This window comes from Cornus florida, unplaced genomic scaffold (genome assembly GCF_030987335.1).
Source record: "Cornus florida cultivar Cherokee Brave unplaced genomic scaffold, ASM3098733v1 CherokeeBrave_3.0.0_Hap2_Chr01, whole genome shotgun sequence".
Taxonomy (NCBI): Eukaryota; Viridiplantae; Streptophyta; class Magnoliopsida; order Cornales; family Cornaceae; genus Cornus; species Cornus florida.
This window is the reverse complement of record NW_026775571.1, coordinates 65226992-65242150: the sequence shown is the minus strand read 5'-3', so window position 1 is coordinate 65242150 and position 15159 is coordinate 65226992. Positions and strand designations below refer to the sequence as shown.

The following is a 15159-nucleotide window of genomic DNA, read 5'->3' as shown; positions in this document are numbered from 1 at the left end:
AAATGATGCTGCGGGGGTACCAATGGTCAGGGACAGTAGCCAATCATTCTCTCGGCGCTGAGGGGGTACCAAAGAGGGTTACATTAACGGTTTGAAAAGTGACGGATTTGAATGTTAAAAATGGGGACCGACATCAGCATGCATTGCATTTACATTGCATCGTATTGTTTATGTTGAGATTGGATATGATGTTGTATTTTCCCGACATGATATGATCCCGCTTTCCATTGTCCTATTCTTTGTTTGGATTCACGGGGACACAAGAGGTGTGTCTTAGGTGCCACCTACTGAGCGATTCGCTCACCCCATTATACTTAACATTTTTTAGGTCATGGCAAAGAATTGGCGGATGACAATCCTCCACAGAATTGATGGAGTATTGGACGCCCTTCATTTTGTTATTTTGTATCTAGGTCATTCAATTGTATCCTTAGTGGATGGAAATGTAATTAAGTCATTGCATATGGCCTAGTGACCTAACCATGAACCATAGCTTTATTTTGATGCAAAATTATTCAAGGTGTAAAGACCATGCCTAAACTTTATGTAATTAATTCGTATGACTTTGTTACTGTGATTATATGTTGTACTTTCGTCCATGATTGTAGAAAACCTCATTCTTTGTTGCATGGTACAAGTTTGGAGTATTTGCAAGGTTTCCATTCTAGTTTCTTCTCTTTTTCAAAGTGCCGTATCTCAGCATCAGGTTCCAGGCTCGACAGAGCCATTTCGGTCTACCGAAATGGCACTTCGGTCGACTGATTCATCTTCAAACTCTCGGGATCTACTATTTCGGTCGATCGAAATAGGGTTCGGTCGACCGAACCATTCACTAACTCTCAAGATCTCACCTTTCGGTCGACCGATGGAGGATTTCAGTAGACCGGTTCTTGAGGGTTTGCTTCGGCAAACCGAAACTCCACTTCGGTTGACCGAAGTGCCCCTGTTTTGGTTGTTTTGCTATTCCTTCTTATTATTCTACTCTCGACTCTTGGGGATTTGTTTTGAGCCCTTATGAAAACTTAATGATGACCTAAAAGGTGACGTTTGACGCTAGAAATGATGAGTTTGACGTAGATAACCTCGGGTTTGAGTAAGGACCCAGCTAACGGTTCAGGCCTCCGGGTTCGGGTCGTTACACGTTGGCTCCTTCAAGACATTGGAGTTTCTTCATCCACTGCCACTCCTATTTATTGTAATAATAGGAGTGCAATCCAAATTGCACACAATGATGCCTTTTACGAGCAAATTAAACACATTTTGTTCGTCATCATCTTTTTCAAAAGATCTTACAATTACGATCCATCATTTCTCATGATCAGATGTCTTTATCAAATCACTTTTGCCATGCCGCTTTTAAGATCTTATTTCCAAACTCAAGATGGTTTCATTTAATCCACCTTGATTTTGAGGGGAATGTTAGAATATATTGTATATTAGGATTAGGGTTAGCCATCTTCACCTATCTTTGTTATCATGTATAGAGTTACAATATACATATAGGGTTTACTTATTCACCACACGTATTCATTATCAATACATTAATATAATATACACTCCCTCCCTCCGCCCCTCCCTCTCTCTTATTTGGTAACAAATGCGTTTACTTTGGGTATATAGAATGCTCCTTTAAATCATATCATGTTCGCGGATGATTCCTTTATTATTCAGTCAAGCTTCTGTTGCAAAAGCTAGAATTCTAAATTATATTTTAAACCAATACAAAATAGATGTCTAGACAAGTGATTAATCTGAACAAACCAGGAATTAATAGATGTAGAAGCTAGAATTCTAAATTATATTTTGAACCAATACAAAATTGATGTCTAGGTGGTTAATCTGAACAAATCAGGAATTAATAGATGTAGAAGCTAGAATTCTAAATTATAGTTTGAACCAATACAAAATAGATGTCTAGGCAGTTAATCTGAACAAATCAGGAATTTTCTTTAGCTCTAATATTTTCCTTCAAACGAAAGAATACAAATAAGGATCAATGGGTGGTCATATTGGTATTTAGGGGTGCCTGTTATTTTTGACCCATCCAAAGCAACCTCTATCAAATATCTTCAAGATAGGGTGAGCTCAAAAATCAAAGCTATAAAAGGTCATCTTCTGTCAAAGACAGGGAGAGAGGGTTTTTTTTTTTTTTTTTTTTTTTTTTTTTTTATATATATTAAAAAACGACAACCATTGCTTTTTTTTCCCACTCACCCCATGGCATATTTCAAAATCCTCGTTGCTACTTGTGATTGTATTGACCTTAAGATGAGAAATTTTGGGAAAGTGGCAAAGAGGACACTTTGAAGGTCAAACGAAGTAGGTGGTTTGGGCTTCAGAGATCCTGAATTCTTCAATTTAAGTATGTCAGCAAAAGTGGCTTGGAGACTTCTTAAGGGTGAAAATACTCTTCTTTATCATATGCTAAAGGAAAAATATTTTCAACTCTTGAAATTTCATTGAAGCATCCAATAGTTCAAATGCATCTTAGATATAGAAAGGAATTCAAACACCCAAACAATTATTGCAAAAGGTTGGAAGTGAGGAAAATATAAAAAAGAGAACACAAGGGGAAGTTATGCATATTTTTTATATTACAAAAATTTCACTTAATTGTTATCATTTCCCTCAAAATCTTTCACTTTTGAAAGGATAGCAAATTAGAGATTTAGAAAGTTGAGTTATTCCTTAAAATATCTCCTTGTCCTCTATTTCCTCTCTTTAATATCAGACCAAACATAAAATTCACTGATCCTTCAATTTTTTTTCTTCTCCTTCCAATTTCATCAATCCAAACAATACAATAGTACTTCTCTCTTGCAGATTTTTTTACTAACCAAATATGTGAAGAAAAACTTCATTTACTTTGTCTTTTTGATAAGTAAATTATTAATTATTGTTTTAACTATTAAAAAAAAAAAGCCCCACTTTTGATTTCAACCTTAACACGAGTTCAAGTTACTACTAATTTTTTTATTTTTACTTCATTTTTTTCACGCGCCTTCCACTACTTTCACTTTCTAGTTTTGCAATCCTCGAGTGAAGGTGTGATCTTATTGGTGGCAACACGTCGTTGCATTCACCACACGTGATACGAGTCATTTTCCTTCGACAAAACCATTCCTTCTTACGGTTACTTTCTCTTCTCTGCCGTGAACCAGTGGTAAAGACGAGAAAAGAAAGGAAAACAGAAGAAAAGAAAAGAAAAGGGAGAGGAAACCTTCTCTCGCTTATTTTTCAGATCAATCGGACGGAGTGCTGTTGGGAAAATTTCTGGGCAGATCTGTTGTTTTGGGGGGCCAACATTTTTCCGGTTGATCCAAACGCATATACTGAAGAAAGATGAATATATTCAGATTAGCAGGGGACATGACCCATCTCGCCAGTGTCCTCGTCTTGCTTCTCAAGATCCACACCATCAAATCCTGTGCTGGTTTGTACTTTATCACTTTCACCCATTTCTGCATTTATATGTTTGATTAATCATGAATCATTTATTTTGTAGATGAATGTGTATTTTCTATGTATCTTGATTATCTAGAAATTTTAGGGGAATTTTTTGAGGTAATTGGATGGGGGTTAGAACTGTGCTCTAGCTAACTGTGTTGGGTTGCTTAAAATTTGTTGGGGAATAAAGAAACTGGGTTAGAGTGGTCTTAGCTGATGTTTTAAGTAGAAAATAACTCAACTATGACATTGTATTTGATGAAGAAGTATCGCATTGTATGTAGAGAAATGGAGGGGGTTTGTTTTCTCATTTTTTTTTATATGATTTTTGGGTGACTGGCATTTGAGATAAGAGTGGGAAGTCAATATTTCTTGTAATTATGGATTATTGTTTGTGTATGCTGTGGGGAACTAATTCATTCTTTCGTGTCATGCATAAAACTGTTGCAGAATTGAGAGTGGTGGAAAGGATTAATAATTAGGGAATGAAATTTAGGATTAAAAAGGAGAACGTTTGGTGAGTTAAAGGTAGCCCTATTTAGTATTTAGTAATAAGATGAGCGAGTTGTCTGTTTTCATAATTGTGGATAAGACCAATAATTGCACTGGTAAGGACCGATAGGGTTCAGCTCAGATGGGTTTCAAAGCACTGAAAATACCCGGAGAAGAATATTGATTTTTGGGTCCACGAGAAATTTGTGGCTGCTTATTATGTGAAGGGGGATATGGCCCTTGTTGGAGCAAAATGATGAAAAAGCTTTCATTTAACTGACCGTAAATTGTTAGGATTGGTTTTGCTGAATGGAGTCTTAAGTTAATACAAATTTGCCTTATTTCTTATTGATGATATATGGGTTTTGTGACATAGAATGAATTAGAGTTGGAGGAAGCAGAGTTTCCAGTTAAAGAGACCTTATATTTATGCTGCTCTATGTTGAGCCTTTTCTTTTTTATTTTAATTTGAGAATGCTTAGCTCTAATAAGTCTGAACATAAAAGGATGGATAAGAAGAAAGCAAGCACAAAGTGGAAAAGTATAGGAAATTATAGCAAGATTTTTTTTTTTTTTTCCCAATAGAATAATTGAATTTTCGAAGTTTTTTTTTCCACTTTCTTTGTATGTTTTGAACATTGTTTTAGCTAAATAAAAGGTTGCTTCCCTGTTGAATTGCCAAGCTGGTATTTCCTAAAGTAATTAAATCTGACAACACAGGAAATCTTTTCTTCTATACTAAGTCTGTACACCCTTCAATTCTAACAGTTACATGAAGGAGTTTGTTAGATTACATTCCAAATCTGTAAGTATCTTAATTCTGCTATTAATTTGAAAAATCTTATGCTTTGTTTGAACTTCTAGAATTTGGTTCAATTCATAAATACTGTTAAGTTAAAATTCCGATGGAAATTTCCCAATATTTTTACTAGATTATAAATCCATATGCTGAAGTACTTTAAATTTCTTCAATTCAATGTCGCTGAGCAATCAGGGCACGTGATGTGCCCAGGTCATGTAGGACATTGTGGAAGAGCATATATTACGTAGTGGAAGAGCTAAGAAGAGTTTGCCCAAGGTAAACACTAATGGGAATTTTTATTTTTCTTTAGATTTTTAGGTCTGGGATAAGTTGGATTGAAACAAAATAAGTGGATCATGATAGTAAAATCTTGGAGCAGAATGCGGAACTGTAAAAATTGATGGCAATGGTTCCAGCATGATGTGGACTCTGTGAGTGCTAGTTAAATTAAGGAGAGAAATTAAGAGGGGACTTCAAATCTGCTATAACGGCTGCATTACTCTGTAGTATGGATTACTTGAAAGTGAGAAACATTTATGAAATTGAGTGGGTACTGGGTAATGAATGATGATATAGAGATGGATAATTGGTAATAGAATGAATGGCAAGAACTATAGTGAATGCATGAATTGGAAGTTAGTAGAAACTGAGATCAGATGAGAGAGAAGATGATGTTATCATATGCATGGAAACCAATGACTGCTTAGGTGACTAGTTGAGGAGTAACATGGTGCAAGTAGATCTACAATTACTAGAGGAAGGCAGAAAAGGACAATGTGGGTGGAAGATGCCGGTTATCTTAATTGGTAAGGCTGGCTAGCGGTAAAACCATATGCTGAGGTTTGTGTTTCCAAAGGAGTTTGAAGCTGTCTTCATCTCTCCCTGCTTACCTATCCCAAAAAAGAATAATTTGGGTGAGGCTGTGATTGAACTTGTGTAATATAAGGCCTTGATTAAGAATGAAGAAATTATAAATGGAGCAGAATGAAAAAAAGAACCATGTAACTGACACCAAGTAGAAATAAACCCTGGATAAGGTCCTGTTGAGTTAATTTTGTGTATAATAAGTTGAGCATGATACACACACTCAAAAACCGGATTGCTTGATTTCAATTGACCAACACAGATACAATCCTTTTGGTGAACCTGAGATTACACTGGTTCATACCCAATATATCCAAAATTGATTTGATCTGGCTGGGAAAAGTGAACCTTGAGTACTTTTACTAAATTAAATAACATATTTGGCTGTAGTTTATGTAATTTTCTGGTAATTTTTTGTATATTCTACTTGTCTTCATATGTTCACATATATCTTTTAGGTTATTGCCTTGCAATGTGTTATGCTTTCTCCTATCTCACTGTCAATCTTGCTTAGCTCCATAAATTGTGATCAAAATGTGACTTTGCATTGTTTACAGTTTATCGCTGGATCATGGCCTAACAAGCTCTTTTTAGTTCTCTTAACATGTTATTTAATTTTGAGTTACCTCTGTTGTATGCAGGCGTTTCACTGAAGACGCAAGAGCTCTATGCTGTTGTTTTTGCTACTCGCTACTTGGATATATTTACCGATTATATCTCATTTTATAATACTGTAATGAAGTTAATCTTCTTGGCGAGCTCCTTCTCAATTGTATGGTACATAAGGCATCACAAGATTGTCCGCAGATCTTATGATAAGGACCAAGACACCTTTCGACATTTTTTCCTTCTACTGCCTTGTTTTCTTTTGGCCCTACTAATAAATGAGAAGTTCAGCTTCAAAGAGGTAGACATGCCTTTCCATTTAATTGTTGTTATATACTTAAGTTTATTCTTGTTTGCCGATAGGTTCTCCACTTAAAGTATGTTGACATATTGATTTTTTATTTTAATTGTATTATTTGTGAAAGAATGATGGGGTGTTCAGTTCTTTTTACTGTATTTTCACTTTTTGAAGTACTTCTGCTTGAATCGAGCAGGTAATGTGGACATTTTCCTTGTTTTTGGAAGCTGTTGCCATACTTCCTCAGCTGGTCTTGTTGCAAAGGACAAGAAATATTGACAACTTGACAGGGCAATATGTCCTGCTCCTTGGGTAATCTACTATGTCAGATTTTTTTTGTTTCATTTAGTACTAAAACTATTAGAATCGTAACATATTTAGCTGCATGGGTACCTCAAATTCCTGGTTTTCCGTATGTTGTGGTGGTGATACTGTTGTTAACCCAATACCTGTGGTTTGAGGGTGATTGCGGGAATCCAAAGGGAATAGTCCTACAAGGTGGAGACAGCCTCTGTTAAATCACACCCCCTCCCTCCCTTCCTCTAAAAATAAAAAAATAAAAAAATAGAGCAACGTTGTTAATCACTTTCTTTTGGGGATGGGTAGGAAATGAAATAGTTCTACCGTCCAATTGAATTTCTCAGAACTTCTCAGTTCCAGTGTGGTCAATTATACCTTTTCTACCTTTTCTTTTAGATATTTCACTTTAGTTCAATGCCAGATTTGATTGATTTGTAAGCATATGCATTCTCTTGTTGCTTTTCTTTCATCTATTTCTGCATTTGGCTTCATCATTCTCTACTTAAATTACTTTGTGTGCTGTGTTTTCATTATTGTTGGAACTAAATTGAAATAGAAAACAAATTTTGTTAAAAGTAGAAACGAACTTGTCTTTGGTCATGGCACATGGTGTGCACGTTTTCTTGAAGATGGCCATCCTGCTGGGATTAGTACTTTGCTGCTTAACTAGTAAGGCATGCATTCTCTAGGCTGCAAACACAATTCATTATAATTCTTGAAACTTTTTACCTATTGATTTTGAAGGCGATTAAAATGAGCCAAACGATTAGTTACTGTATGTTTCCAGAAAATGTAAAAGAATAAGGAAAGCCTCGTATAATTGTACTGAGAGTCGTTGCATTACTGGATTCGCTGCTTCTTTCTGGCTCCCATCGAGCAATGAGGCATCTAGGGTATTAAACGAGGGGAAGAGGAATTGGGGTGAGGCATTGTTGAAGCTCGACGTGTGGCCTCTCAGGGTAGGGTGCTCTAGTATAATGAAGAAAAGGAATGAGAGACGTATCTTGCTTTATGGGTTACCCTACACTTAATGGTGTCAGGAGCTATTTGTAGCAGTGGGGGATCTGTGTGGGGAATATCAAAGTGTGGAGGCTGACGAGCTTCTGGATTCGGAGGAAGTTGTTACCACCATCACAGATTGTGGAGAGGTATCGAGATATGCTCTTGTCAAAGACAATCAGGTGTTACAGGGTGGCTCTGTAGGAGGAATGGGCATCAGAACTTGTACTGACGATTGAATCCCTTGTTAGTAGGGATAAACAAAACCTAATCCAGGAGGATGAGTGGTGGAGGTGATGTGAGGAGACTGGAAGGAATATCTAGGATAGGAGAGAACACATCCCGGAATTACAGGAGTGGTTAACCCAAAGGGAAGAGGGGGACGACACGTGCCTGAGGCGTGATGAGAGGGGTGATGGAACTAGGAGGACACGTGGTGTAACAACAATAATTGACCCTTTAGAGTAGGAGACAACTATTAGGGGATATGGCAGAAGGGGGTGGGTTATACCAAGGGCTGGTCACGTGATGGAAGGAAAGGTAATTCACATGTTGGTGGGTTGCGCTTTGAGCTTATGTTAATAATGAAGTTTTTGGCCCAAGTGGCCTAGATAAGAGGAACGTGCCCAATTCTAAGAGAATGGGAGGTAGTATTCGAATGGCTGGGCTAAATAAACGAAGCCCTAGACCAAACGAAGGTGCATATAAAGGAAGATCCAAATTTTCTCAACTCGCCCTAAAACTAATTAGGCCAAGATTGAAAAAGTGGGCCAAGGTCGATATGACCCACCCCCTTCTGCCATATTAGGGGATATGGCAAAAGGGGGTGGGTCATGCTAAGGGCTGGTCACATCATGGAAGGAAAGGTAATTCAAATGTTGGTGGGTTGCGCTTTGAGCTTATGTTAATAATGAAGTTGGTGGCCCAAGTGGCCTAGATAAGAGGGACGGGCCCAATTCTAAGAGAATGGGAGGTAGTATTAGAATGGTTGGGTTGAATAAACAAAGCCCTAGACTAAACAAAGGTGCATATAAAGGAAGATCCAGATTTTCTCAACTCGCCCTAAAACTAATTAGGCTAAGATTGAAAAAGTGGGCCAAGTTCGAGGAGTGACCCCATTAAACATGGAGGGAGTTTTCAAGACAAAATTGGGCCTAGGCAAACTGGCTCCAAGGCTGACGTGAAAAGTACAGACCAGGGTAGTTATGGATGGCAACGAAGCATAGTGATGTGTAAAAATGTTTCTCTCTTTTTCCAATAATAAAACCACTCACAATAGCACGCGTCCTTGTAGGATAAGGCTATGTAAAAGGTATCGAACCACGAAGACTGCGAAGTTTATGGCCGCTAAATTTTTAAGATTACTTCCGGTTTAATTAGAAAATGGAGGATTGTTTGTTTTTCAACTTAAAGGAAATGTAATTAACTACTTAAAGCGGAAATGTAATAAAAATGAAGATAATGAGAGAAAATCGGCTAGGGAATTGACTTCACTACACCCTCATAACTATGGTCAAATGTGTTTCGCATGGGTAACTTTACATAATGTATAACCATGATTCGTGTGGCATCAACCTCATAACGGAATCGCCAAGAAGATGAATGCACATACAACATACAAACTAAGAATAATCCATCTTCGGTTGGACGACTCGTCTACCTAACTACGTTACACTAGGGCATTGGACGGCTCGTCTTCCCTAAGCATGACTTATCAAAGTTCTTTCATTGCATGCCATGAAAACCATTGCTTAACCTTCATCCCTATTGTCACTATAAGGATGATTTTGGTTCAATCAAGATAAATAAGTTTTCTAAGACAAGAAAAGGGTTTCATCAAGAATGAATATAAGCATTAAAATCAATTACTCCCTCCGTTCCAAAATTGTGAGTCACAGTTCCCAAAGCGCCCAACTATTTTGGGACGGAGGGAGTACAAGAGAATGACAAATGTAATTTCAAGGTTAAACAACTTGTTATACACATACATAAATTTTCCCAAATATGAACACAATTAAACCATAGTTACTTGGAGAGGGCTACATCAACTCCCTAGTTAAGAAGTTAGTCGCTCATGGACAAGGTAGAAGCCTCCATGGTAGAAGGGAACACCATCTCCAAGCTAGCCACCAATCTTCCTCTTCAAAACCCTAGAACCCAATATTTCTGTCTAGAAATATCTTCCCCAAAATGTGATATATGATAATGATGGTATAATTCAGGAAAATAAAATAAAATAAAATGATGGTATATGGAGTATATATCTCCAAATGTGTGGTCAAGGAGCTCCAAAATCGTGCACCAAGGGCTTGCAACCAGATCCATAATTTTAGGGGTCAAAGTTGCTTTTCAACAATCTTTTCAATTAAGCTTCTTAAAGTCGTACGACTGGTCGCCCATGGGTGACAACTGGTCGTCGCATGTCAAGGCCTTTGCTGCACACGCTGTGGCTTCTTGTGCGGCAATGAGTAACCGGTCACCCTTAGGGACGTTCGGTCAGCGAGATAGGGAACTTTTGTTTTGGGGCTCAACTTCTGGGATTAATGAGGGCAACCGGTCATCGCCAATAAGCTGTGACTGGCGATTGGTCATAGGTTGATGGATGGCCCTCTTTGCTCTTGGGCTTGGATTGAGCTTTGGCCAGTCTTTAATTAGGTCCAGAATTGACCATGGTCTTGGTCCAAGTAACTTAAAGTCTTCATTGGAAATTGGCTTGAATAGAGGCATCATTTGACGGCTCGGAATTCCCGCTTTACTTGATTTGAGGATGCTTACCTGAAAATAGCAAAAACACGGAAATGACATAAAAGCATAAAATAAATCTAGGGTAAAGTACAATGACACCTCCTGAGGTTTGGGGTAAGGACAGATAGATACAAGTTGGTCTATTTTTGGACAATGACACCCCCTAATGAGATTTGTAATCCAAACAGAGCCTAAAAACATGTGAAAAGTCTACTTTACCCTTCATTTGATTAATTTTAATGGTAAGATATCAAAATAATTAGAGGACCAAATTACCCTTTTCCTATATATATATATTATACGCTGGACAAAAACAACCACACTAGACCATGCCTCATCATAAAACATATGGGCACTAATGTATAATCTTAAAGCACTGCCCCCAATCTGAATTCCCAAAACCCAATTTCATCTCTCTCAACATTTTCTCTCTCTGCTCTAAATCATCGTAACTATGGGGATGGCGGCGGTGGTTGTCTGCTATGGGTGGAGGTGGTTGTCAACTATGGGGATAGCGATTGTTAATAGGGATGATGGTTGTGGTGGTGGGGAATGGCAGTGGCGAAGGCGACGATTGCAACCCCACGACATTAGGGCCGTACCCTTCATTCTATGTTGACCCCGCTCGGGCTAGCTTTTTGGGAAGCCCGTTCGCACCGCGGTCACGGCCCAGCTGGCCTGCCAACAGTAGTGGGAATTCCCTCGTTCCCTTGTAAAAGACTTGGTTGGATGCGAGATCTACTCCATGAGGAGCGGTACAGACGTAGATGATATCATCACGACCTCTCTTTTCATACCGCTAGGGATGCTTAACGCCATTTCGCCAACTGGTGTTCCACCGAAAGACATCAACATGACGCCGACGCCATCGTTAACGGCCTTCTCCACCGCCATCAGTTGTCGGACCTGAAACAGCCTTCGACCTAGCATCCCTTGAAATGGAAACCCTTGTGCGCGTCACCAAAGTACCCAACGGAAAGCTTCGGTAACCCTCAGTTTCAATTCCGGCGACCCATCTCAGTTCTTCAATCTCCACCTCCATGCTATCTTCGATGACCCTTGCTCGTGATCGAACCCCAAAGATCCCTCAGAAATTTTGCTCGCCCCTTCATTGCCGTACACTCTTGCTCGTCAGAACTGCTAAGGGGCACTTTTGTGGTCGATCCGTGCGTGTGGATTTGATCAGCCTCCATTTTTTTGGTGGCGGTGGCAGCTCTCTCATCGTCGTGGTGGCGGCAATAGTGAAGACACAATGGTGGGTGGTTTTGGGGATGGAGACGATGGCGGGTTTGAGGGAGAGGCAATGGTGGCTTGTTTGGGCTAGGGTTAGTGTTTGGGCTAGGGGAAAGAGAAGAAGAGAGTGAGGAGAGAGAAAAAATGGGGTTTTCAGATGGGTTGTACCCGGCAACCCATTTACACCTATTAGATCCAAGGGTATTTATGTCAATTGAAAATGGTTGTATTCCTTACCCCAAACTTCAGGGGGTGTCATTGTACTTTACCCATAAATCTAACTAGAGAGCTAACATATGCAAATAAAAGGGCTTGAATGCACAACATTCGGCACTTATCACATGGAGTGGGCTTCAGCCCAACCCAAGAATAGGCACTAGACATGGTTTTAAAAGGAAAGATGGCATGCAGCAGATGGGCCAATGGTTTGATGCTCAGGTGAGTGAACCTAGCAATGAACATTCTTCCTTCCTCACATCTTCCATTGGCCTGTCGGCGGCGACTTCAGGAGTAGGCAATTCTGTGGAGCTTGTTGCCAGGGTGATCGACCACTGTCGATATTGGCGGAGGGCAGTAAAATCCCGTTTTCCACTCTGACAGCAACTTCCAGCTCATTTTTGACCAAGTTAGAGCTGGGTTCACAAAAATTAGTGAACTTCAAACTTAAGCTACTCTGAATCGTCTTTGCAGGTCTTCAAATGGGAGCTCTATCTGATTTTTCAGTCAAAAGTTACAGCCAAATGAATGTGACAGCTCTGATATTGTCTTTCCAGATTTTTGTGTTTTGCTGTCCATTTCCCAATTAATTTTGACCCATTTAGAGTTTGATTCATGAAATGCACAAAACTACAAAGTTATAGTTCTCTAAGTCTTCTTTCACATATATAATTTTCTCATCAATCTGATTTCTGAGTTGAAAGTTATGGCCAAACAACTGTAACAGCTTTGATGTTGAGTTCCAGATTTGTCTATTTTTCTGCTTCCAGCTAATATTTGACCAATTTGGAGCCGGATTCATGAAATTGACAAAACTACAAAGTTGTTGTTCATTGAATCAGCTTTCCAGGGATATAAAGTACAGCTCAATCAGACATATGTAGCAACTGACTTCACTACTACTATTAGGGTGATAATATTGCAACTGAGGCTGAATGCGGTCTTCGATTACTCTGTTAAATATGTTTTTCCTCAATTAAATAAGATTCAATGTGCTCAGATATGTGAAAGATTTTGAGATGCAATTGTCTGGAAAGTAAGTGAATATGGTTTTTCTCTTTTAGATACAGTTATCAGAAATTGGCGAGCTTTTGGGAAAATTAATTTACCTGGACTAGTGGTTACACTTCTTATATTCTAGGAAGTGCCTTTCATCGCATGGTTGGAGTGAAGGATAAATGTTGGAGGGTGGATTATTTGAGAAGTAGAACATAGTCTATGCTGATTATTTGTGAATCATTTTTTGCACTGGTAGTAGTGTGGATCTTTTGTCAATATTTAAGAATTTTTGGGTGAGGCGTAAAACGGTTTTTGATATTATTCTTGTGTCTGAGCCTTGGTTTGGTCAATAAGTACTTGAAGGGTATGGGTGGAGACCCTCATACCCCCTGCCGGAGCATTTGGAAGGAGTGGAATAGAAGAATATTTGAAGATAAGGACCTTTTGCAGTTCCAAGTTTCCAACTGAAATACTCATTTGGAAACTTTTTTTCCTTTCAGTATCTTTTAAGTTGAGAATAGCCGCACCTCAATGGAGCTCTTTAATTCTCAGTGTGTGTGTGTGTGTGGTCTGTTTTTTTGCTTCTCTTTGGCTCTTTTGTTTTACCTTTCAAGAAAGGATTCTGGGGCATGCTTAAACAAATCCATGGTGTGGAGCAAGAATGAAACCTGCTTTCATCCATTTTATAATTCGGTGCTCCAGTTTCATTGATCAGCCTATCTATCTTCCCTCAATAATAGTTTTAAAACTGGTGAACAAAATTATCTCATAGCTTTTTCCAGCCTGATAAGGTGGTGGTTGACAGTGTGTCTGTGATTGAGAAAGTTTTGAAAATCATGCAATGTCATAGATTTTTGGCTTCATAGTTCATAATCTCATAATTGAATTCATAATATATTTTGCTTGTGAAAAAAAAAGAAAACCTCATAATGGGATTTGTAATTTCTGCTTTAGCACCAGATATTTTGATATAATCTGTTGAGATAATAATAATAATTTGAATAATAGATATATCTGGCTGAGACTTCATATATCAATTGCTCTCATAATTTCTTACTTCAGAAAGTTCTAGGACCATAGGTTGCAAATATATAGTTTTGAAAATTTTCAAGAGGCCTTGGAAGTTCCATTATTTGGTATTTTATAGTTTATGCAAATTCATATTATATCTTATTTACGCCAATCTTCTGTCAAGTTACTGTTGGAGGTTAATGCGTGAGATAGAAGCCAACATTTATCCTTTCTGTTTCTCTTACTGCAGTGCATATCGAGCATTGTACATTTTAAACTGGATTTATCGATACTTCACTGAGCCTCATTATATACATTGGATAAGTAAGTATCTCTCTCTCTCTCTCTCTTGTTTGTGCGTGCATGCATTGCATTGTGTGCTCATGCTCACGCATTTAATGCTAACTTGATGAATCTCTATGTTTCATTTAATGCATCTAAGTATTTATTCATTTATGTAATGGTTCTGCTATTGCAGCTTGGATATCAGGGCTTATTCAGACATTACTTTATGCTGATTTCTTCTACTATTACTTCCAAAGGTATACGCTTTGATGTTCGAAAGTAAATGGAAGCATAAATTTTTTCTTTGCATAAAACATGACTCGTTTTATTGTAATGGTTTGCAGCTGGAAGAACAATGTTAAGCTTCAGTTACCAGCTTGAGCTTGTATTTTGACAAGTTGGCAGGCTAAGGATTCCAAGAAGCATGCAAGACTATGAATTTTTTGTATCACAGGTGCTTGGTTTTCTGGTCTTATCACCCCATCATTTTGAGTGCTCTAATTGGCATGTTAAGCACAACATGTGTTGCTGCTACTACTATTATTTTTTTCATCAAGCGGGGTTTTTTTTCACCCCTTATATCAGATGTTTGATTTACTGTGTAGCCTAGCAGGGATTTTAGGGTTTTCTTTATTTGAAAATTTGGTATTGGAAGTACAACAAATTCATATGGTTATGTTGATTCTCTGTTAAGACTGGTATTCCTTGTTATTTGATACAGAATTGATGTATTGACTTAGAAGGACGGTCCAAATTTTTTGATAGTTTTGAGACAAGAAGTTGCAGCTTCCATTGCAAGCTGGGTTAACCCCTTTGCGCAGATCGACAAGTTCCTTTGCAGTGAATTGTGTGTGTGTGTGTG

At 38.3% G+C, this 15159-nt stretch overlaps 1 protein-coding gene across 1 annotated transcript; it reads left to right on the top strand.

Moving 5' to 3' along the window:
• The first annotated feature begins 3139 nt into the window (after nucleotides 1–3139).
• Nucleotides 3140–15039, top strand: LOC132299093 (ER lumen protein-retaining receptor-like). The gene is made up of 6 exons (XM_059795550.1): nucleotides 3140–3433; nucleotides 6247–6512; nucleotides 6706–6821; nucleotides 14263–14336; nucleotides 14491–14554; nucleotides 14642–15039. Exons 1-6 carry the CDS (start codon nucleotides 3343–3345, stop codon nucleotides 14676–14678), a joined length of 648 nt encoding a protein of 215 aa, XP_059651533.1. The 5' UTR covers nucleotides 3140–3342; the 3' UTR covers nucleotides 14679–15039.
• The last annotated feature ends 120 nt before the right edge of the window (nucleotides 15040–15159 follow it).

What these genes read in the sequence shown, in the direction of transcription:
- LOC132299093 (XM_059795550.1), top strand. Translation starts at nt 3,343, where the DNA reads ATGAATATATTCAGATTAGCAGGGGACATGACCCATCTCGCCAGTGTC. An exon ending in CAATATGTCCTGCTCCTTGG is followed by an intron (nt 6,822 to 14,262) that starts GTAATCTACTAT and finishes CTCTTACTGCAG; the next exon opens with TGCATATCGAGCATTGTACA. An exon ending in TTCTACTATTACTTCCAAAG is followed by an intron (nt 14,555 to 14,641) that starts GTATACGCTTTG and finishes AATGGTTTGCAG; the next exon opens with CTGGAAGAACAATGTTAAGC.